We start from the raw sequence: 25,478 nt of genomic DNA on the forward strand, positions 1-25,478 counted from the left end.
TTTTTAATGTGACAGAGAGACAGCCAGCGAGAGGGAACACAGCAGGGGAGTGGGAGAGGAAGAAGCAGGCTCCCAGCGGAGGAGCCCGACTTGGGGCTTGATCCCGGAACGCCGGGATCACGCCCTGAGCCGAAGGCAGACGCTTAACGACTGCGCCACCCAGGCGCCCCTACATGGCAGATTCTAACAACACTGAAAGCATCGTGTTAGATGTACGGGACCCAGTACAGTGGTGACTCCATTAATGTCTGTTGAAGTGACATGGACATTTTGACTATGAGAGAGGGGCTCACATTACCTCATAGGTGGGGGAATTTGCATAGATGCATGGTTGAAATACCCTGATGATTTGGGCTCAACTCATTTATTTCATTCCTGAGGTGGGTGAGACACAATGATTTTGAGTAATAGAAGCAACAGTATATTATGAACTTAATGGTGATTAAAGTCTAAGAACATCTAAAAAAAACATAGTTTCCATAGTTATGTTATCCATTCCCAATGATCACACACACCAGTACTGTGGAAAAGTCATATCTGTTACCTCAGCGTCGTCATCTAAAAATCAGAATTCTGAAAATTTCTGGGCACACCTGGAAATCTATGCAGACTCTTTTCTGTCAGGTGTTCTTAGTGTTCCACCCCCAGAATGCGTCAGGGACTCAGTCTCTGGTAGAGGAAAGGGCACAACTTGGAGAGGTCACTTCTAAACATTGGAACGAGGAGAGCTTTTACTATGTCACTTCCATACCCTTATTGTTTCATAGACAACTTGTAAGGTTTTGATTTTTATTTTAAAATTTATTGTTAAAAAGAATTCACGTTACTTAGTATTAATATTCTTGCATATTATTGAGCACGTAGACATACTATGTGAGATCTGATGGTTAGAAATGCGTATAATAGCCTCTGTCTTGACCACGATTTGTCCCATCTTGTCCAACAACATCTGCTTCATTTACAAAACGAAATCTTGTTTTCTCTGCTGATTCCTACTGACTCTGTCTGCCAAGTTAGACACCAGGTTCATGCTTGGAGAGCTCAGAGTCGCTTCTTGGGCAGAATGTGTCTTTTCCCCTGTGTAGGACAGATACCAAGTACTACAGAGAGGGGCACAAATCCTTGGACTTCTTGTTGATATTATACTACAAGTTCTTTGGTTTCTTTATGTCTCTTTTGTCCAGATGCAGAAACAGGTATGAGATCACCTCCAGCAGAATTGCACACAACCATAGTTTTGTTCAACGTAGTTGTTTCGCACTTTTATTTCCTGAAAACATGATCTGCTACTGTTCATGGGAGTTGCTAGAAAGTCAGCCTTACATGCTCATCTGGAGGCTGAGAAGAAAACAGACTTTCAGCTAGAACCCTCTGTGTCCCCTGCTGTGGGGGCATGGATTTCCCCCCAAAGAACAAGCATGGACGCTGAGGGGCACAAAGGGTGGATTTTGTGAAATCTTCTGTTTCCTCCTCAGGATCAGTGCTCCACCTTTGTCCGCATTGCTCTGCCCCAGGAACTTAACCCTTGTGGATTACAGTAATGGGACTCTTTGCTCTGATTTCCAGTGGGAAGTTGGCCAATGGAAATTGAAGCTCAGAGAACCATCACCATGTCACCTGACAAAAGCATTTCTTCTTGGGCACAAGATTTCCAAGATTGTGGCTCCAGAGCCCTGGGAAAAAAGAAACACATTCCTCTTGTGGCTTGACCGGTATAAAAGGAAATGGCCTCTCCCACTTGCACCTGTATTTGGCCCCTGTGAGGATGCAGGCCCCCTTCAGGGAGGAACCCGAAGCTCACTCTCTCCCACTTCTCAGTCTCTGCTGATGCTTCCATTAGCTGCTCCCGAACAGCAACCAGAGACTAGGGAAACCATGTGTGCTGTCCCCGAGTGCCCACCCCGTCATGCCCAGGGCACGGTAACGAGAGGTAGACTGTCCATCTGGAGGAGTGAGAGAATAAACATCAAGTAGACAGTCACATAAATGGGTTATATTTGCCCCCAAATAGGTAAAACAAGTTGCAGAGTTGGAAGATTTTACCTAATTCCTTTCATTTCTCTTTCCACAAAGCCACCAAAGCCCCATCTCTTACAGAACAGGATGCGCTTTGTTCCTTCAGTAAGAAAACAGGAAACTGGACAAGTGTTGAGAGAGTATCAGTAACATCAGTGCTTTTCTAGTTGGTGAACATAGTAGAGAGGAGAATGTGGATTACTTCTAATGCTTTTGTTCTTCATTTGAATCAGGGATTCTGAGGTATTTGCCAAGTTATTGAGTAAGTCATTATCACCTAAGTAGAATAAAATAAATAAAGGGGTCTCTGTGTAGATAAATGATTATGGGGCTTTATGAACCAGTATTATGATGAATCCAGCCCTGTGTTTTTTATGTTCTTTAATACAATAAACAAGTGTTCAGTAGTGCACCAATCCTAATTTTTCTGAAAAGAAAGTAGAGAAATGTCTGCCACTTTCATAATGTCAACTAAAATCCAGCCTCTCACATTTGTTATAATTGATCTATTTTTTCTGTCCTTCCTCCATGTAGTTTCCCGCCATCTATGAGTCACCATTTAACTGTTTTAGTCACAAACTGACCATTCTTATCTACTGTAAGTTCTGTTGCCTTGATTTTTTTTAACTTCTAAATTGAAGTTACCAAAGAGTTACCAAAAATCTGTAGTTATATTCTCAAAGTGGTAGAATTAGCATTTGTAGTCCACAGGTCAACAGATTTCTTTGGTTGCTTTCCTTTGCTTGTCAAAGACAAAGAATTAAGTTCTTTTTGAAATTTAATAAATACATTGTTCTGATAAGATTTTAATAATAGCTATTTTTTTCTTAGAACTCCTTCTGTACTAGGTAGGGGTTGTATTAAGGACTTTATATGCTTATGTAATGCCTCAGTATCAGAGGAAAGAGGAAAGGGAGTCCGATGGCTCTCAAGGTACCCCCACAGATATCACTAAGCCTGCCCTAAATGTCTGTTTTGACATAATTTCCTATTGATTTGCATTCCTATTTAAAGACTGTATCTTGAAATGGTCTGAGTATCTCAGGGAGATGTAAGGTGCTCAGAGATTTTCAGTAATTGTGAAAAGCTCAGCCTGAAAGGGGAGACAATGAACAAATGGAATTCATATCGATTTAGCTGCCAGATAATTTGCTAGATGTAAGCTTCTCAAGGGAATCATGTGCTGACCTTAAAAATCCTGCAAACACACCTATTTCAGGGAAGAAAGAATTGATGCTTAGACAGGAACAGAAACGTTTCCAAACAAATAGTTCATGCAGTTTCAATATTCTATTGGGGCACTTTGAATTCCCTTAGTGTTTAACTTGACAGGAATATACTCTGGTATTTGTGAGCAAATATGGGTTGTCCCAGGCCTGCCCCCCAGCACAGCAGATCCTGGTCGGGACAGTATGACTGGTCACTCAAGAAGCCATTCCTAAAGGGTCACAGTAGGCAGACATCTGGAAGAGTTCCCCTTCTAGACAGTTTGCCCCAGAACTCTTCCTGCTAGTGGAATGAAATAGGCTAAGAATATCACATATTGTCTCTGTTTCGTGAAATAGTTTAGTGGAAAGTATCATAGGTCAAATATACAGTCATGCTCAAAACCCCACAGACAGACTTAAGTGAATGATCAAAACGTTCAATGAGGATGGCGTTTTGGAAATTCGTAGGTGGCATAGTTTTACTCTCCACATACATCATGTCACCTGGAGCCCTTCCTCGGTTTAGGCTAAGCCATGAGAAATACCACCCATGAAAGGACATGGTAGCTGTGCCCAGAACAAGCTCATTTCTCAAGTTAATCATGAGATACTGAGCTTGAAAGTCAGATTTAATTGAAAAGAATGGGATTTTCTAAATTTCCAAATCTCCTACTTATGTATTGTCAGGCAAGCCTGGCAAATTAGGAACACAGAATTTCACTGGATTCTAGATGCAGAAAAGTGGGGGTGTGGTGTAAGCCAAATTAGCATGAACCCCAGAAGGAGACTAATACTCAAGGCTGGGATGTAGTGTGAGATGCTGGGGAGAGAGCAAGCACCTTTCTGGTTCCCTTGTCTCTGAGGGTCATAACCCAGAAAGGGTAAAAACTTCTTCAACAGAAGCCCAAAACACATGGAGGGAGACTCTGAGAATATCTGGCTGATGTCAACCTTCTGCAATAGGGCAATGGTGGCACTTGCAAATACCAACCCAAACCAGCACTGACTTTCCCCACAGGCTTCACATGCAGGATGTCTCTCAGGGCCCCTAAGAGCGTCAGTCAGGGAGCTGGAGGGTACAAGAGCAGGCACTGCCTGGGATTTAGAGGAGAAGGTGCAGGGTGGAAACTTTATATTCCATGGTGTGGCGTATGTGAGTCAGTAGCTGTGGAATCAGGGCTGATAATTGCACAAGAGTTCTAACAAGGAGGCCAAATCCTAAAGACCAACAGGGCAACATTCATCCTAGACTGTAAGCGCTTACTCTCCTCCCATGTGTAGTGATGTCATCCTCAGCATAAGCAGGAGACAGAGAGAGAAACAGAACGGATGGGGAACATGACAAAGGAGAAAATGCTTTCAATTGGTAAGGTTAGCAACTCCCTCCAATATCAGAATGAGGAAGAGATGACATATATAAGTTATTAACAATAATGACACTTCCCTCCCCTGCAACACGCCCGGAGTTGTAGCCTCTGTCTGTTCTAACCAGTGTGCTTTGCTCGAAGGTGTCTGCGTGAGGACACAATGGGGACAGAATCCACCCCATGTCCACCCCCCCTCTATACCCTGAGCAGGGCTGTGTCAGCCTGGAGAAAAAGTGCCTTTTTCTAATTATTCTGCCAAGTCGGTGCCTTTTTTAATTAGTTAAAAAGGAGACTCCTGTGCTACAGAGACTTTGTTCAGGAGTTAGTAACTACATAGAGTTATGTAGATAAGATACAGGGTTTTAAAAAACTTAATCTATGAAGCTTCCTGACTCTAAAAATAAGATAAACTAATCCACAAAGAGTGTTATCAAAGAACCAAGGAAAATACTATTGTTTGAATCTAGGAACCAAATTTTATAATTCAAAGCCTTGAGAGAAACCGACAGTCATGAGAAATGCGGTAAAATGGCAACAACAAAAAAAGCCGGTGTTTGCATAGACCCCGGGGGTCCCAGACTGTGGGGTCAGAGGAGGAGGTCAGCTGGGGCATATCCAGAGCTGTCTTCTGTGGAGCAGAGGTGCTCCCACCCCAGCGACTGGTGTGAGATGATGAGATGAGAAATCCAAGATGCTTAGCACCCAGCCTGGAGGAGAACTCAATATTATCATCAGTACTTCCTTTAAATTTCACATGTCTCTATATATCCTTAGCATGAAATAATTGGGACAATAATTTAGAAAAGTCTTCCTTGAGTCACATTTGCAATATTTCTATCTGCACTAGATATGCCTGTGTCTACTTATCTGTCAGTCTCTGTCTCCATCTCTGTCTTGATCTCTGTCTCCATTTATGTCTCTATCTACATATCTATGTCTATGTCTCTATCTACATATCTATGCCTATGTCTCTATCCCCACCTCTGTTTCTATCATTTATGTCTGTATCCATTTACTCCCATCTAACTATCCTGAAATGGACTGGTGGGATTGTTTTTGCTAAAACCTGACCAATATTCTCCAAACAAATCAGAAATCTCAATAGAAATTGCATGGAATGGTGGCCTCTGCTTGACCCACTATTTCCTTCCCGACACCAGCAGTCATATACACTGAACTGAAGCACTAGCACTGATCTGATCCTCTGGCCGTCAGGGTTCTCAGATCTCCACCTTGTCCATAGAGGCAAAGCCTGGGTAGACAAGACGGCCATCCATCATTTTTCTCTGAGTTAATAAATTCATGCTTCCATCTCTTCAAATTATATGAGAACATTAAGAAATTCCTTAACACCTGCTCTGAATATTTTGAGGAAAAATCTGTTCTCTCTGTTTCTCCCTCACTCTCTCCCTCTTTCCAGTTAGTAGCCAAAATGATACAACCAGAAATATCTATATCCATTGTAGAAAAAGAGGATAATTGCATTTATTACCATACTCAACATTGCACCTGCCCCTTAGTCATTTATTGCTATCAAAAAAAAAAAAAAAGAATCAGGCTTTGGGTATCTGATACATATCTGGTCTTTTATAACACCTGCTCGGAGACAGTAAGATGAGAACAATAAACAGGCAGCACTGAGACTTCCCGTCTCCACCACTGGGATTCTTTCTATGCAGTCCACAGAACACAGTAGATGAAGCCACGTGCAAATGTACAAAGTCTTAGAGGAGCCAGACAGTCAGCCCCAGGAATCTCTGGATTCCTTCAGTTCTGGACTCTCCCCCTTTCCACATGGACAACCTCAGCCCTAGACCCAGCCTCAAGCTCAGCCCCCACCCTGTGCTCCCTGACAGGTACCTCAGTCCTACAACAAGGGGGAAAGCAGCAGACAGTTAGTAGTTGCGTTTGCAGGATGCCAGCCTCCAGCTCCAACTTCCCAAGGACCTGATTGCGTCCTGATGAGAGCTGCTGTCTGGGGTTATTGAGAACAGCCTGAGTCAGGAACAATCAGTTCTTTGTCCTAATTTTCCAGTATGGATGACACTGGCTTCATAACAAGGGGTTTGAAATGGATGGAGGGCATATGACTGAGGTCATAGACCTGACTGTGAGGAACAGGTGTGGCACCAAATGAAGGAAGATGAATGCAAGTGCTGCTGGAATACAAGCACTCCCAAGTAAGACCCTTGTCTCTGGTGCCTGACCTCGCCAGGGTCCGCACAATCCTCGTCTCTAGGGCGGCCTCTGTACGCACTTCCTGAATTCATGTGTGAATCAATGAATGTCAGGAAGCATTATTGAGGAAGCAAATTTAGAGTATTTCCTGTAACAAATCCTAAACAGGCATTCTAGAACCTTGAGAGAAATATATATACACAGACACCTATATACATACATATATACATATACATGTATACACATTCTTATTACACAATAGTATATACTATATTCTGTTATAATAAGTACATATGGAAGAAATAAAGTATTTTGTTTAAGAATGTGGGTTACAAACATAGATTCTCTGGTGCAAATTACTATCTGTCACTCACTCCCATCAGAGCTCCGAAAAAATGGTTGGTGTGTCAAAATCCTCCATTTTCTCATCTGAAAGATGGGAACAATAATAAAATCACCCATTTTGTGAAGATTAACTGAGATAATGGAACCAACAAGTTTGTAGCACAGCACCTACCACGTGGAAATGCCTTCAATATTGTGAGCTATTAATGTTATGAAAACTAAAGAAAATAGCATTTCTGTTTTACAGAAGTGTTTAAAATAATGAATACAAGATAAATTCTGCTTGTTTACTTCCCTCTTTGAAATAATTAATGAAAAGAAAACACATTTTTTCCATGAATGTATCTGAAGTGGCCATTTTTCTCCCTTCTTGGCTCCCAGCATCTGAAACCTTGTCTAGGTCCAGGGAATTCCCCACCTTATGGATCTTAGTGAAAGAATGGATTCATTCCCAGTATAGGAAAGAAAAATGTCAGATACTGTTTCTCAGCCTTCCTTGAGCTAAAGTCATGTAGAAAGTGTGGACTCTCCCAATTAGACACACTCACACAAGTGCCAACCCTTCTTCATACACCACATACACAGACACACATATATGCACACACACACATGCACACTCACTCACATAGGGACACACATACACACACATAACCACACAGGTCTGGAAGGAAATGCTTAGCAGCAATGGTGAAGCAGGGGCCTCCTTCCGGAGTGGCCCTGTGTCTCTTCTCCTTCTCCTCCTCCTTCACATTCCCAGGAGGCATCTTCCTGCAGAGGAAGTCAGTCCTCTTAGTTGTAGACCATTGGCCTTCTGGTCTACTGTCCTCCACCTCCCCAACCCTCAACAGCCCAGTGTGGATCACTTCAGAAATGGTATTTATTGGAAAGCAGGGACAATGGGGCAGCTGCCTCAGGAGGAAAACCCAGCCATCCTGGCTTCTTCCTCTCCTTTCTCCGCAGGCACGACCCAAACCACTGTTTACGTCAGCTCCACATGGTATGTGACAGAGCCAGACAGAAGTTTTAGGCAGAACTGCTTCACGTTTTAATACATGCAAACATCTAGAGAAAACCACTTGGTAATTATAAATGGCAAGCAAAAATCTTTGCTGAAGGAAGGATAGAGGAAAGAGGAACATGGAAAAATAAATGTAGAAAAATAAAATACAAATAATACGTGTGACTGATTTTTCAGGTTACTACTTCAAAATGGTCACTAAAGAATTTTCACAATGAAAGTTGATGAAAACAATAATAGTTGAGGGTATGGGAATGTTAAATTTGAGACATGATGGTAGTAATAATAATATATAATTATTATAAAAAATTACTATATTCCAGAACCTGCGTTATTAAATTAAGGCTGAATACTCTCAGTATTTAATGTGCACTAACTTCTGAGGTAGGAGTGTTGTCTCACCCATTTTCAGGTGAAGATTTCAAGACAGAAAGAGATTATGAAATTTGCACAGTTTCAGGCAGCTTCTGAGTGACAGACATAAACAGTTCATAGCCTCAGATATGAAAAACTGCTTCAGTGACATGGGGAGATGCTCAGAATATGAAGTGAACAGAAACAAGAAGAATACAAAACCCTGTGCATATGCACCTGTGACTCACTGAGGTCTCTGTAGTCCCCAAAATAATATTTATGTCCATGTATCTGCAAAGAAGAAATCTAGAACTCCACACACCATAATGGAGAGAGTTGTTGCTTGTGGTAAGATGCTCGTAGGGATTTTTATCTTCATCTTTATCCATTTTCTCTAAGTTTCTTCAAGGAAGATCTTTACGTACATGTCCTACTTAGCAGCCCCATGACTTCTGTTGAGTCACCCATCACTCTTCTGTATCTCACTGTCCTGACCTATAGAATGAAAACTGTAAGCATCCATATCACGTGATTGCCTTTTCCCATACCATTTGTTCATGCAAAGTTCTCTTCTTTGCTTGCAGTTGACCCAGGGCAGGTAAAGACGAAGCATCCTGCAATGTCATTTTCTATAACAAGAGAGGAGCTTAGCCAAATATCTTAAAAAGTGCCCACTGATGGGGCGCCTGGGTGGCACAGCTATTAAGCGTCTGCCTTCTGCTCAGGGCATGATCCCGGCGTTATGGGATCGAGCCCCACATCAGGCTCCTCGGCTATGAGCCTGTTTCTTCCTCTCCCACTCCCCCTGCTTGTGTTCCCTCGCTGGCTGTCTCTCTCTCTCTGTCAAATAAATAAAATCTTAAAAAAAAAAAAAAGTGCCCACTGAGGACGTTAACAAAGGAGCCATGCACCGGGACTGGCAGAAACCAGATCAGGGAGATAATATCTCACGTTTGTCTCAATAAAGCTTACTTACAGTCACTTAAGTGGGAAGCACAACAAATTTCTACTTCAACCTTGAAAATAAATTTCTTAAGGAAACAAGACGAGGCCGTGTACTACTGTGACTGCTGGATTGGGACCCACAGCATCAGCGTTGCCAAGAGAAGCTGCACAAGAACCGTCCTCAGGTCTGACCCACCCACATCCTGCTCCATACGGGCGACCACGGAGGCTGCGCAGCTGGGTGGCAGCCTGAGCCGCTCCCTCTGCGGTGTTTCCGGAACTCTGCAGGCAGACATCTTAGATTCTGCTCACACAGTGAGCCCCATGTGGTATCAGCAATATGGTGCAAATCAAAGCAGTTTGAACCAATATCCCACCAAATGAGGCTGTCTGGGAACGCTGAAGATACACAGTGAATGGTGCAAAGGAAAATCCATTTGTTTGTTAATACACTGTAGAGAGATTTCTAGTACCTGCATGGTTCAGAATGAAGACAGGAAAGGGGTATAAAGATTATGTAATTATTTCTTATTATTACTTCCAGTTTTATTCATGGACATTACCATTTTTCAGAAGTGGAATGATCTGTCAAATAAAAATCCCATGCCTTTATCACCACCCTGTGGCCATCCTGAAGGAATCTACTGACTGTTCTATCCCTAAGTATATGGCAGTTACTTGGGTATGGGAGACACCAAGGTGTACATCCCGTATCCTAGAGGAAGAAGCAGCACCTCACTCCACATTCGGGGTCAACACCAGGACAAAGGAACACTCTGCGTTGGAACAGACCCCTGAGAGCAACAGGTGCCTGCAACATGGAGGATATGTCTCTGAGACCTTGTTCTCCGGGGCTGTGGAAAGAAAAGTAAAAATCCCAAATACGGATCAGATGGTTAAAAAGAAGGATAGCACGTGCTCCCTTTATTGGTTAAGAAAAGATGGCAAAGGTCTTTCACAAATTAATAAAATTAAAAATCATGACTGAGAATAAAATTCTGTAATTAGTAGATGGATGGTCACCAGTTTTCAGCAAATAATGTTACACACAAGCCATGTGTGAAATTACAAAACCCCCTCCCCTACGTCCTGAGAGTCCACTTTCAAATGTTGAGGTAAGATCTTTACTTCAGAAAACCTCGATGCTTTTGGTAACTTGGATATCTGAGCACATGGTTACCATGCATGCAGTTCACCTCTGGTTCCTGAGACCATGACAACACTTTCATGCTGTTTCTCCTTCTAAGAATCAGGCAGTGCTATCAAGTGCAGAGACGCTATGGAAGCAGAATGAATTCCTCCCACAGCCATGTCAGCCCTTCCCAGGGCAACCTCAGGATCTTGTGTCCCACACCCTTTCCTTTGTGATTCCTGACTGGGCTGGGTTCCAGGGGGAGGAACCTGAGAGCCTGGGTCTCAACCGGACCTCACTTGTCTCCTAACACATCTATAGAAACAAAAGTAAGAAGACCCCTGAATGAAATATGGAGTCAGAGAACATGAACACTTTCTAGAAAGAAGTGAATGAAAAGACAGATTAAGCTTCTCACGCTATCTGTGCTAAATATTTTATACCGATTATTTTATTTAATCCTCAAAAGAGCAGCAGAATGGACTGAATTGGCCACACGAGGAGATGGGGCCGCCCTGACTTTTCGACACACAACAACCTTGAAACACTATGAACAGGAGGGAAAGGACGGCCTTACCCATGTGGCATTGAAGTGACAAGATACTATGTAGCCATCAATAACCTGTCTTTAGAAGAATTATGTGTAAAGCTTAAAAATTTACTAAGGGACAGAGCAAATTTCCTCAGATTTGGGCCTTGGTGGACATTTCTAAAATGTGAATATTAAGCTCCACGGGGCTGAAAACCTGTCACCCCACGAGAGGACTTGAACAAGATGGAGGGCCAAAGGTGAAGTCAGTATTTTCAGCACTCCTGAAGTCAATATTTTTTTTTACTTTTAGTAATAAGATTGTTTATGTAAGAATGCAAAATATAACTGTATATATGACACTTAAAATGGTTATATATTTATATTCTCCCATCTAATACTATGACTACTTTATAACTCCCTGAAAAAATAAAAGCTAAAAAGCTACAATTAACCATAATGGCGACAGTAGTTACCATGGACCAAGGATTTCACTAACTATGCCCATGCCAGGCAAGCCACAATTTTGTAAATAAAGTCTTATTGAAACACAATCTTGAATGTATGCTTACAAATTGCCTGTAGCTGCTTTGTACTACAGAGACAGAGTTGAGAGTTGCAAGAGTGACCCACAAAGCCCATAATTTGACCATTTGGCCCTCTTCAGAACACGTTTGTCAATTACTCCTTAGAATGACGTACTGAGAGTTATATTTATTTTTATTTTATGTTTCCCTATTTCTCTGTGTTTCCTCGGTGAACCTTTGTTACATATCCATCCTCCCCGCATTAACTTTCTTACTCTGGATAAATTGCTAAACATATTTTTAATTCAATTTCCTCATTTAAAATGGAAAATACAATTATGTTTACCTGGAGAAACTGTTGAGAGGAGTAAATTAAATAATACATATAAACTTCTTAAAAGTGCTTGGAACATGTCTAATGCTCACTATACTTAACGTTTTACATTGTTTATATGGTTGATTATGGCATATGTGAACATAATATAGCAACGTTTGAAACAGAAACCATAACCTTTTCTTTTCTTTTCTTTCTTATTTTTTTTTAAGATTTTATTTATTTATTCGACAGAGATAGAGACAGCCAGCGAGAGAGGGAACACAAGCAGGGGGAGTGGGAGAGTAAGAAGCAGGCTCATAGCGGAGGAGCCTGATGTGGGGCTCGATCACATAACGATGGGATCACGCCCTGAGCCGAAGGCAGACGCTTAACCGCTGTGCCACCCAGGCGCCCCTTCTTTCTTATTTTAAGTAATAGAAATAAGTGAGAAAAGAAAACTTCTCTTTTCAGACATTTCTAATAGAACGCCTACCGTTGACATTCCGGGGACACAGCCACGCCTATGCATTTCCTAACTGTCTATGACTGCTTTTGAGCTACAATAGGAAAGGTAATGAATCACAACAGAGATGTAAGGCCAAAAGCCTAAATAAAATATTTGTTATCTGGCCCTGCAGAAAAAATTTGACAGCCCTTCCTGTGTAAGGGAATGAGTTTATAACTATACCTAAAATTCAAGATGTAAAAAAGAGAAAATACTGGTAAAGTTTACTCAATGAAAATGAAAACAAAATTTGCACGACAAAAAGCAGCATGGGTTAAATCAAAGGACAAATGACAAACCCCAAGGAAATATTTACAACCTTTACAGCTTGTAAAGGTCAACTATCCCCAAAATAAAAATACATTTTAAAAATGGAGTAAAACATTTAAAATATCCTATAGGAAAATGACAAAAGACATGAAAAACCTACTCATGAAAAGAAATATACAAATAGATCTTAAAATTATACAGAGTTGATGAACTTCACTTATAAGAGGTTAAAGTTCAATTAAAACCACTGAGATGCGATATTTCACTCATAATACTGGCAAGAATGTAAGTTTGACAATACTCTCTGTTGGTAAAACTGTGAGAGAAAACAGGCACTCATACATTTCTGATAAGGGTGCAAAATACAACCATTTCGTGGGGGGATTTAGAAATATCTAATAAATGTTAATATGCATTTACTTTCCAACCTAGCAAAAATACTTTCAGAAATTTACTCTGAAGGCACAATTTTAACACTATGTAAATATATATGCACAAAGGTATTTATTGGGTAACTGCTAAATATGAAATTACATAAATATCCAGACATAAAAGATTGGTCGAATAAATGATGGCACATGGCGCAATGGAAGACTATACACTGTAAAATAGATGTGAGATGCAAAATCAATTGTAAATTATATACCAACAATCCACAATTGGAAATTTAAATTTAAAAATAGTACCATTTATAATAGCAACAAGTACAATATCAAAAAACTTTAAGATGCTTAGCGAAAAATTTTCCAAAAATACAAAGGATTTGTATGCCTAAAACAATAAAACTTTAATGACAGAAGTTGAAGAAGAACTAAATAAATGGGGAGGTATACCTTGCTCATAGATTGGAAGCCTCAATACATTTAAGATGTCAAAAGTTCCCCAAAAGAGTAAGTAGATTCAATGTAACCCCAGTGAAAATCCCAGGAGGAATTTCCATAGAAATCAATAAACTGGTTGTGAAATTCATATGGAAGGGTAAAGGACATACCATTGCCAACACAGTTTTAAAGAGTTTTAACACTTAATATTAAGCCTCAATGATCAAGACAGTGGAGTACTGGTGAATTCATAGATGTGTAGATAAGAGGAAAAGAACTCAGAACTAGGGCAACACATAAGTGGTTAACTAACTTCTAACACGTTGCTAAGGAAATCCAACGAACAAAAAACAGACTTTTCAACAAATGGTATTGGAACAATTGTTCATCTATGTGAAAAAAACAAAACAAAACAAGAACAACGCAATTGATACCAAACATCGTATATACAAACTAACTAAAAATGTTTTCTAGGTCGTAAATGAATTACCTAAAAAATAAAAGTTCTGGATAAAAATACAGAAGACCTTTGTGACCTTGGGTTAGGCAAAGATTGCTCATATAAGACACCAAAAGCAAGATCACAAAAGAAATATTTGATAAACTACACTTCCTAAAACTAGCATTTCTGTTCTTGCAAGACTGAAAAAACAAGGAAAATGGAAATGTCAGGAAAATGGAAGGGAAAGCCACAGATTAGAAGAACATATTTTCAAAAAACAAATCAGGGAAAGGACTGGTGTTCAGAGTATTGAGAGAAATATCACTACTCAATAGTAAGAAAAGAAACCCGATTAAAGAATGGGATAGAGAACTAGTAGAATTTAGGCAGTAGTCACCTGACATTTACTTTTCTTCAGTTTTTGGTAGAATTTTCATGTAAGGAAAATACAAAAACAAAAACTAATGGCAGAGGACTCACATGTGCTCAGAGATGTAAAGAGCTGGAAATAGCACAGCTGAATTTTACAATAATATCCATAAAAGCAGAAATGAGGGGCGCCTGGGTGGCACAGCGGTTAAGCGTCTGCCTTCGGCTCAGGGCGTGATCCCGGCGTTCTGGGATCGAGCCCCACATCAGGCTCTTCAGCTATGAGCCTGCTTCTTCCTCTCCCACTACCCCTGCTTGTGTTCCCTCTCTCTCTGGCTGTCTCTATCTCTGTCGAATAAATAAATAAAATCTTTAAAAAAAAATGAAATTTAATAATTTATTTGAGTCCATCAGAGAACCAATGTTGCAGGGTATGTGATTTATATAAAAACTGGAGACAGACAAGCACTTGTAGGGAGAAACAGGAGGTGAGCCTTTGTTCACCTTGGACAGATACTGTCAAACACGTTCACTTGGTCTCAAAATTAAAGTACAATCTGTTAATGAAATAATAAGAGCTCAGTATACTGGCCGGAGAGTGTGACCCCTTGGAAACATACAGAGGGTATTTTCCAGCACCTTTTAAGCTTCTTCTCCAACACCACACAAAATTCTTGCAGGGAAGATCAAGGACAATCCAGAGACAGCTTCCCAGTTCCCCTACAGGAGGGGAACAACAGCTACTGCTAAATCCACCCAGACCTAATCTAGCCCATCACCGCTGTAGAAACAAGTGGCTTCCTTGCAGGGGAAGGTGCTGGTGGAATCCTGCTGCAGCTGAGGGAAGGCAAAGGAGGCAGCCACTGAAACCTTGCCCAGAACATCTCCCCTGTGTCCAAAAGTAACAGGTATACATCTGCAGAAGGATGGGCATCAAAACTTTGGCCTGAAGTAGGTGGGAACCTCCTGTACCTGGGGGAGGGGAACGAGGATTGAAAATGCTCCGCCTCTGGAGGCAGGAACACTTGTGAGGCCACATCCTTAAGACCCACTTTCACTGCATCTTCTTAAAATTGAGACTTAATAACAATACCAGAGAATGTCTCCATTCCTGACCTTTCACTGCCATGCTGGCAAACCTTAAATAAAATTAACAGTGGAATAGAGATAAGAGCGCTTCAAAAGACAGACTCTCTCTGGGGAGCAGAACAAGGAGAAGACTCAAAGACAAGTGAAGAGACAAAGACAAAGTAGACTTAGAGGATTTTTAAGTGTCTCAACTCTGACAACAACAAGTTTCAACCCTGATAGCATAGAAATAATAAACTTCAAATCCAGTCTAATCCCTGACTACCTAACCCAAGCCCACGTGATCCAAGGTCACTTTATCTTCTATACTTACCTCTCTGGGGACAAGACTGGCTTCTGAAAGTGTGAATTTTCTCTGCTTCTCCATCTGTAAGAAGTTTCCTTGGAAGGAAGCTGTACCAGTGTGCAAAATGGTATGCTGACTCACAACGAATGAATGAATGAATGATGGAAAGTACAAGGCCTTTGGAGTGATAGAGAACTAGGTTTGAATACCTGCTTAGCCACTTAACTGACAGCACCATCCAAGCAAGTTACATAACCTTTTTCATAGGGTTGCTGGGGACGGAAGGAGGTTCCGTAGAGGACAGTCTAGCACAGGGTCAACATATCAGTGTCCTTTCCCATCACAACTAAGCTGCTTCACTGAGCCATCTCAGCTAACACAGCAACTCAGGGACTCTTTAAGTTACACCTTACATTGTCCTCCAAACAACAGTAAGGTTTGCTTCATTTTGAAAAGCTAAGAATTGTGAATAGGAAAAGAGTCCAGGGTAATAACACAAAGGATTTTTTTCCTCCAAGATTTTTCTTCATTCACAGCAGAGTATAATAACATCATAGCATCGAAAGCAAAAACTACAGCAATTGTTAGCATTCCCCCAAATATGTGAACTTTCTTCAAACTACTGATCTATAAAATGTATATATTTCTTCATAAAGTTGTGGGATTATTATCTCATAGTAGTAAGTCTTTTCTTCCAATTTTCATGATAGCCTTATAGTTCCCCACACTCTAGCCAAATATGGTGAGAAATCCAAAGGGGGAGTAATCAGAAGGGGGAATGAAGCATGAGAGACTATGGACTCTGAGAAACAAACTGAGGGCTTCAGAGGGGAGGTGGGTGGGGGAATGGGATAGGCTGGTGATGGGTAGTAAGGAGGGCACGTATTGCATGGTGCACTGGGTGTTATATGCAACTAATGAATCATCGAACTTTACATCAAAAACCGGGGATGTACTGTGTGGTGACTAACATAATATAATAAAAAATATTTAAAAAAAACCAAAAAAACCCACAAAACTTAGAGAGAAAAAGAGCTCAATGATAGGTGTGTTTGAAGCAAAACCTAAAGGAAAACTGTGAAGGTGTGGCCCCCAGAAGAAAGATAACAATGAATTACTATAACATGGGTGTGTTGGTGAGGTCCTCTGGGATCTGTGAGTTCTTTACACCAGGAGATAATAAAATAACACTGAGACATCTTACTGAGAAGGTCTTTCCTTGGTTCTAAAGCAAACCTTCCTCTCCTGTCCTGGTCTCTGAAGAACAGGGCTGCTACCGCCTCCCCAGTCCTGATGCATGCCCTCTCTTGGAGAAAATTCTTACTAGCCAGGGGCAATGCCAACCCCCTGGATGGACAGGTGTTTTCGGCTTGGGTTTGCTGGGTCCTTATATTCCTTTTTTGTCTATTCAGTGTTTTTATGCCCACTGTCAAGTTGTTCAAGTGCCTCTGATTTCTCTGTAAGGTTTCCCTGGAGAAGGCCAGTGTGCAGTGGTACCAACAAAAAGAAGAGCTGCTGAAATGAATCCTGGATGGTTCATGCAAGATTACAAGCAATACCAGCCCAATTCCTGCTCAGACAGAGATTGGAAATGTAGTCTTTTTCCTGATAATCCTTAATGTCCCCAAGTCTGATGTTAAAACCACCTGCTATCGTGCCTGCTGGCATCTCACAATGTCACAAAGTCAGAAAGGACTTGTAGGAAAACCTTCTCCATTACTAACCCTCAACTCCTTTCTCACTTGAGCAACCACAGCAGACCCTTTCCTGCTCTTCGTCACAGGTTCATAAGCTGCTGGAACAGGAAAGGCCCTATGGACATTCATAGCCCAATGCCCACAGAGCAAATGGGACGTGGGAACCCAAGGATGGCAAATGCCTTGTCCAAAGCTAGTTATCCACAGAGGCAAGCTATAGATGCATTTCTGAAGATCACAGAATAGCTTCCAAGAGGCTTCTTCATTCAACATATCAGAGAACTGGGTTTATTTCCCAATTTGAGTTTTAATAAGAGATCTATTTTTCTAGGGGAGATAGAATTCTATTAATTTCTTTTCGTTCCAGGGAAATATTCTCATCAAGGAAATTATTTTCTCATTTTCCTTTGCCTGGTAAGGATTAGTGTTTCCAAATGGTAAAAGTGGCTTACTAAAAAAATAGAGACCATTGTTCACATTTTTCAAGTATATTTCTGTTGGCATGTTCAATTTTTCGGTTACTGAGGCATATCCTCTTTCAGAAATACAGTCCCAAATTGCTGAAACAGCAGGCCTGGTGTTCATGAGAACAGAAGGGCTTTTCCTTTGATGCATCTCTGAGCAGTTTCACACACCTCAACACCTGGGAATCAAAACCTGTTAATTCTCTGAACATTGATTCTGGTAATTTAGAAAAGTAGTTCGTTTACCACTTGATCACTATCTCTTCTTTTTCTTTCTTTTATCCTCTCTCTTTCTCCCTTTCTTCTCTCTCTCTCTCATTCCCTTTCATTTCTTTCTTTCTTTCTTTCTTTCTTTCTTTCTTTCTTTCTTTCTTTCTTTTTTCTTTCTTTCTTTCTTTCTTTCTTTCTTTCTTTCTTTCTTTCTTTCATTTGTTCTCATTGTCTCCATTTTCTATCAACACTTTTCTGTGATTACTGCCTCCATCAAAACAGACATTTGGGTCAATTATTGTGAGAAAAGTGTATAAAATATCAGATGCCATGAAGCCTATATTCAAGGACTTTCAATGACCACAGAAGATCAAATTGCCAGTACAAGGTTTCTACCTGCTGGTCCTGCCATGAAGCTCAGGAGAAGGCTGGCATTTTTGTAGAGGCTCTAACCAGTGTGAGAACCTCTAACCAGGCTGGATCAAGGTATTTGCAGAAGGAACTAGGCTCATAGTAACTCCTCCTGGTAAGTGACTTTGTTCTTTTTAGATCCTGTGAATGAAAAACTGATAGATGCTTTTAAAAAACACAATGTAGGATCACCTCAGCATTTTGAGAACAATTACGCAGCTACTGGTCACCATGTATGGAAACAAAACTACTTGGTAAAGAGTTTTTTCACTGGCCTATTTGCAAGCAGATTGAAATTCTACTTCTAGACAATATACACACAAAAGTATAGATGCAGGCTTGAAATTAAAATATTTCTGTGACCGTGTCTGTGAACTATTTGCGTAGGTTCAAGATGTTTTTTTTGTGGATGCTCTTTAAGTGAGAAGCATTTTGATGAATTAGCTGTGGTATTAACACTGCTCCTTGATTAGTCAATTGTGCTCCTTTCTCTAATAACCTGAAAAAACTGTGATTGCTTTCGATCTCATCTTTAAGTGCAGTGCAAAAAATTTAACACTTACAGTGGATGACTATAGAACATCAATAAATCAACATATTCTTTTTTTTATGTTATGTTAGTCACCATGCAGTACATCCCTAGTTTTCGATGTAAAGGTCCATGATTCATTACTTGCGTGTAACACCCAGTGCTCCATGTAATATGTGCCCTCCTTAATACCCATCACCAGCCTATCCCATTCCCCCACCCCCTCCTGAGAGACTATGGACTCTGGGAAACATATTCTTTTTATTCTAGCTTCTTAGTGGGTAGGCTGAGACTGGTCAGAATTTGTGCTATTGTGACTCCTGTGATATTGCCCAGAGATGATCCAGTTTAATGGAATTTGTGAGCTCAGTAAACCATTTCTGTTCCAGTGGCCATGCAAAGAGGCTGTCAGCATAGCTTTACATCCTTGTTTGTTCATTTATTGTCTCAGCAAATAGTTACTGAAGGACAGTTTCTATGCTGGACGCTAGAGTTAAATGGTGCCCAAGACACAGTCCCAACACTTACATGCTTGTAGCCTAGTGGATACATGTTCTAGATGGTGGTTTGATTGGACCTCATGCTTTTGGCCACATGAAGACTGTTTAAGAAAAAAGATTTGGAAGGATCAGGAAAATGATGAGGAAAGGTAAAATCAGATTCTCCAATGTGTGTGAGTGAGATGGAAGACAGAGCCAAGCTGACCAGGCAGAGAGGGGTCAGTTCATCCGTTCTTGACTCTGTTCGTATCTAATGCGACTTTGCTTGAGATTCATCTTTGTTTAATGTTAGCAAGACTGATTTTTATATATTTATATAAGTATTGAAAAAATATGGGCATAATTTTAAAGAGGTACAAAGGGAGATTTCTGTAAAAGCTTTTCAGACAGTGGAAGAACTGGAAGAAAACCAAAGTGTTTGGTCCTGGCACAATGCTCAGGGTTACAGGTAAAATATTATTTATTTCTTCCTTATAAGGGAGGGAGGGGAGGCAGGTGTTGACAGGCTAGGTGTTGGTGCTGGCTCAGAATTCTGGCTCAGGATTTGGTCACAGTGGTCATAAATAGCAGCGGGATCATTGGAGAAGTAGTTGACTCTGTCCCAGTCTTAGGGGGTAGTTGCTGCCTGAGTTCTCATGGAGGAAATTAAAAAAGAGCTAACCAGCTAGAGCAACAGGGGTTCCCTGAGGGGTGGAGATGTGAGGTTCCTTCAGGATTTCTGTGTTGAAAGATTTGTAAATAAATTTGCGTATCTTATTTATTTGATTCCAAAAATAACCAATGGAAAAAGAATGAACAAAAAAATTGGTAAACTTGCCATTTTGTCTGAAGGCTATTTGTATTAAGTATCGACATATTTAACAGCACAAACGTATCCAAGAATGTCATAAGCTGGATTTGTTTTTTTCCAATTGCAGTCTACTGAATTTGTCCGTCCTTCAGTAGACTTAGAGATAAAATTTTGCCTGGATGAGGGAGAACATCTCACAGGGATGCTTCTAGCCTATAGGATCTAGGCAAATAAATGTTTTCAAGGAGTTTTCACAAGGCTGGTAAAACATTGGAAAATGAAAGAAATGATATATTTTGGTGTCTTTCTGGTTGTGATCATAGGCACAGATGAGTCCATAAATTGAAAAGCAACTTTCTAGTCCCCTTTTTTCCAACTGACTGCAATATAAATTCTAACAATGTAATTAAATAACGGTGACACAGATGTAATTCACGAGGTTGAAAAGAAATTTTTAGGAGAGTGAGGTGCAGAGAATAATGTGGACCGTGATTCTGGATCTATCACTTTCGGTATAATCATCCTTCAGCAAATAAATTTTGATTCACTGGTTATTGCTTTCTTACCAGTATAAAAATAATATATCCCCATTAAGGAAAAATCGGAAAAGAGAAAAAATAAAATATTAAAAATTTATAATGACACTTATTCTGTTAACATTGCTATATCTCCATCCATTCATTCTGTCGATGCAACAACCATCTCAAGTGGGTGCCGTGGAACTAAATGAAATTAAATATGGAAATAGCTACCGCTTAGGTTGGGACTTGGTAATTCATTAACAAAGTCAGTTCAACAAAATCAAATTATCACCTAGTGGAGTTGTTTTTAAATCAGGAGTACAGAAAAAAATGCATTAATTAAGATCTAGTTTACAGGTCACTTTAGAACGATTGGTCAGGATTTGCAGAGTAATTTCAATTTCTAAGACTCACTGTTACATGTTTCTAAAAATGAGTAGAATGTAGGAAGCATTACCTCAAGTCAAATATTCACTTTAAAAAAAAAAAAGGTATTATTTTTTATTTATTTGAGAGATAGAGTGAGAGAGCCCGTGTAGGCGCTGAGGGGATGGGCAGAGGGGGAAACAGACTTCCCACTGAGCAGGGTGCCCCAGGCACCCCGGCACCCTGAGATCATGACCTGAGCCAAAAGCAGATGCTTAACAGACTGAGCCATCCAGGCACTCCTCACATATTCACTTGTAATATTTTATAACTTCTTGGGTCACCTGGGTGCTCAGTCGGTCAAGGGTCTGGGCACATATTACATGGTGTGCTGGGTGTTATATGCAAGTAATGAATCATGGAACATTACATCAAAAACTAAGGATATACTGTATGGTGACTAACATAACATAATAAAAAATTATTATTTAAAAAAAAAAAGGCTCTGCCTTCAGCTCAGGTCATGATCCCAGGGTCCTGGAATTGCGTCCCCACATCGTTTCCCTGCTCAGCTGTGTGTCTGCTTCTCCTCTCCCTCTGCCTCCCCCTGCCCCCTGCTCATCCTCTTTGTCTCTCTCTCTCTCTTTCTCTCTCCTTCGCTCTCTCTCTCTCTCTCAAATGAATAAATAAAATCTTTGAAAAATGTTAAAAGAAACCCCTTGAATTTAGAGGTATTTGTTTAATGGACTTTTCCATCACTTGGCACAAAAATGACGTTAAAATGTCAGGTGTTTTTGTATTTTTGTAGTTGTCCTATGTACTTAAATCTTAATCCTTTGTCTTAATTGATATCATGTCTAATACCAAGTTTGGGCTTCATACTGGTATTTAGTAGAAAAACAATTAAAATTTGAAATTTTATTTAGAATATACTTGGAAATACGGTTAGAGGTACAATTAGTACTTTTAAATATACTTTAAAATGTCATAAATTTGAAATTCATATTTACATATGAAATAGCTTTAATTATTTATTTAATAAAAGATGAATGAGAAGAATAAAATAGAGGAATTTTGAAACAATATTAATATGCCGTTTTGAAATACCATACTTAATTGAATATGTGATTGCATTTGGTTAGTTCATATAGTTTCACACTGCTTCATAGTCATCAAATATATACAACTCAGGAAATTAACCTGAAAAATTTTTTTATTATGAATATATATAAACATATTGGAAAAATTAATTTATTTTGTAAACTGGTTTCTATTTTATACATCAAGTGATTGTGGCCATAAGAAACACTCTTAATAAGTTTAATAAAGAATGTTGAGGGGCACCTGGGTGACCCATTTGGTTAAGCATCTGGTTATGATCTGAGGTTTGTGGGATCCAGCCCTGAACCCCATGTTAGGCTCCAGGTTGAACGTGGTGTCTGCTCTGTATTTTCACTCCCTCTTACTCTTCCCACACCCCCCCACTCTGTCTCTCTCTAAAATAAGTAAATAAAAATTAAAAAAAAAAAAAGAATGCTGAAAGAAAAACTATGTAATTTGATTATGTAAAACATAGGCACTGACCATATATAATCAAGAACACTAATGCTCAGTTAACTATCACATTGAGATGGTTATGGAAGTTCAAGATTCCCACTATCCTGAAAAGAATGAAACTTCAGGAATCTAGCTAAGGAAAACTGACAGGAGGTAAATATAGTGTCTTACCATCCAGAAATTTGGTTTTCAAGTTCTTTACTATGATGAATCAGAAGTATTCCTATCAAAAACCAAACTTTTTAAGATGAAAACTAAATTCTCTAATGTATTGACTAGAGGCAAAAATTATGTAAATACCATGTACTTTGAAAAATAAATCTTGCTTTATATAACATGCTTTTAAAATTAAAAACAAAATACATAGTTGAGGAAATATACAGTGTCTTACAATTACAATCAGTAAAATACTATTGGCACTATAAGGAAGACGTACAAAATTAAAACGAGTACATTATGACCTAATACCTATTTACACCATGAATTAAAATACTCATCATTGTTTGCTTACTCATTTAGTATAAAAATTAGGAGCTTTGGTGCATAGGCAAAAATTCTGGAGAATTTTTTTTCCTTTCTTTTCAACAGAGAAATCCAATTCTTCTTTTCATAGGAAGTTGCCCATGAAATTATTATTCTAACTCCAAACTAGTTAAAAGAGAAAATCAGTAAAGCATTTGTGTTTCAGTTGAAACTCAAATTGGAAAGGGTTCTACATTTATAATTTAAATTATTAATTAATAATAAATGTACAACCAAGGAATATTCCAGCCTTCAAGTGACATGCCCTTGAAAACCATGATGCTTCATTATATAATTTGACATTATGTTTACAAGAAACTCTGGACGATGACTGTTAACATGACACCATTAGATATGACTTTATTCAGCAGGTTAAATGAAAGAAAATTGAAGGGTTCTACAACAAGTTCAGCAGGCTTGTAGGGCAGATTCAGATTTGAAGGGAGATGCCAAGTGTCAAATATGGTGTCTTCTTAGTCAAAATTCAACTTCAAATGAAATTCCAGGGTAAAATATACTTTTAGTGAACCTTTCCTGAAGCAAAACAAAATTCCGACCACTGCTTACTTGATTAGGTTATTATAAGAACATTTTCTGAAAATAATCAGTAAGTTTTTTAAAATAGAAGTTTTGGAACTCTGTCCATTTTGTTTCTAAATTTAAGGCTTGTAAATAATTTGGAGGTGCAGCATTAAACATTGCCCTACTCAAAATCCTGGCATTGTTCAGATGTGAGAAGGAGATGTTCTATAAAATCAGAAATCAAGGAGAATAGAATTCTAGTACTCAGAGGTGGGCATGGGATCCATATTTGTAACTAAAAGGTCAACTCAATAGATTCCCATTCAAACAAGTGACTGTGTATTGTGTAAAAATATTCCACGTTTTGATTCAGGCCTTTTCCCTTAATAGCTGTGACTTTGGGGAAGTACATAACTTCTAGAACTTCCTTTCCCATGGAAACTAAGAAAATAAGCACCTCATAATCCACTGTGGATGAAAGGCCATGGTAGGCACTAATTCCATGGACATCTTTCTTTCCTTTTACTATGTGCTGGGTGATTCCAAACCACACAATGTCTGTGTTTCTCTAATTACATTTTAATTGTTATTCTATTTTCTCCCACAGATAAAAGCCCTGATGAAGACATATCCCCCAAGCCCACAATTTTTTTTCCTTCAATTGCTGAAATAAAAGTCCAGAAGGCTGGAACATATCTTTGTCTTCTTGAGGATTTTTTCCCTGATGTTATCAAGATAGATTGGAAAGAAAAGGATGGCAAAACAGTTCTGACATCCCAGCAGGGAGACACCGTGAAGACTGAGGACACGTACATGAAATTCAGTTGGCTGACCTTGACTGAAGCGTCGTTGGATAAAGAACACAAATGTATCGTCAAACATGATAAAAATAAAAAGGGGGTTGATCAAGAGATTCTTTTTCCTTCAATAGACAAAGGTATGTGCATATAAACATGAATATAACCTCCCAGAACTCTTTGTTTTAAAGGGAAACCCCTACTTTTTCTGTCAAGTATTAATGAAAACAAGCAATTAGAAATTTTTTCTTTAATGCTGTTGCCTCTAATGGTAGCATAAACGTACTGCTTTTTACTCATAGAATTCAAATTGTATGGGCTTTGGGGGTGCCTGGATGGCTCAGATGGTTGAGCCTCTGACTCTTCATTCAGCTCAGGTCATGATCTCAGGTTTATGAGATCAAGCCCAGTTTTGGGCTTGGTGCTCAGCACGGAGTCTGCTTGAGTTTCTATCCCTCTACCCTGTCCCCCGAGTGGGATCATGCTGTCTCTCTAAATAAATAAATAAATAAATTAATTAATTAATTAATCTTTAAAAAAATAGTAGGGGCTTTAGGATGCCTGGGTGGCTCAGTCGGTTAAGCATCTGCCTTCAGCTTAGGTCATGATCCCAGGCTTCTGGGATCGAGTCCTTCACCGGACTCCGTGCTCTGCAGGGAGCCTCCTTCTCCTTCTACCTGCCGTTCTCCCTTCTTGTGCTCTCCCTCTCTCTGACAAATAAATAACTAAAATCTTAGAAAAATAAAAATAAAAAATAGTATGGGCTTTGGACATACAGAGAAGAAGAAAAAGAATAATTCACTTAGCCTTTCTCACCTCAGTTTCATCATCCAAAATATTAATGTCACAGTGATGTTTTTTATAATCGTTTCATG

At 39.6% G+C, this 25,478-nt stretch overlaps 1 protein-coding gene across 5 annotated transcripts in view; it reads left to right on the top strand.

Annotated features, from left to right (window-relative positions):
• The window catches only part of LOC100464472 (T cell receptor gamma constant 2), a 41,638-nt gene that overhangs the window by 2,685 nt on the left and 13,475 nt on the right, over positions 1 to 25,478 (top strand). For 3 of the 5 annotated variants that reach the window (XR_004627028.1, XR_004627029.1, XM_034665897.1), the window contains exons 3-4: positions 19,920 to 19,976; positions 24,414 to 24,743. Coding sequence is in view for 3 of the 5 variants with exons in the window: in XM_034665897.1 (XP_034521788.1) it covers positions 19,920 to 19,976; positions 24,414 to 24,743 (387 nt within the window). In the remaining 2 variants the exon portion in view is untranslated. Of the gene's footprint in view, positions 1 to 19,918; positions 19,977 to 24,413; positions 24,744 to 25,478 lie in introns of all 5 variants that reach the window. The other 2 variants (XM_034665907.1, XM_034665916.1) reach the window with 2 other exon arrangements.

Source organism: Ailuropoda melanoleuca, chromosome 1 (assembly GCF_002007445.2).
Source record: "Ailuropoda melanoleuca isolate Jingjing chromosome 1, ASM200744v2, whole genome shotgun sequence".
NCBI classification, from domain to species: domain Eukaryota; kingdom Metazoa; phylum Chordata; class Mammalia; order Carnivora; family Ursidae; genus Ailuropoda; species Ailuropoda melanoleuca.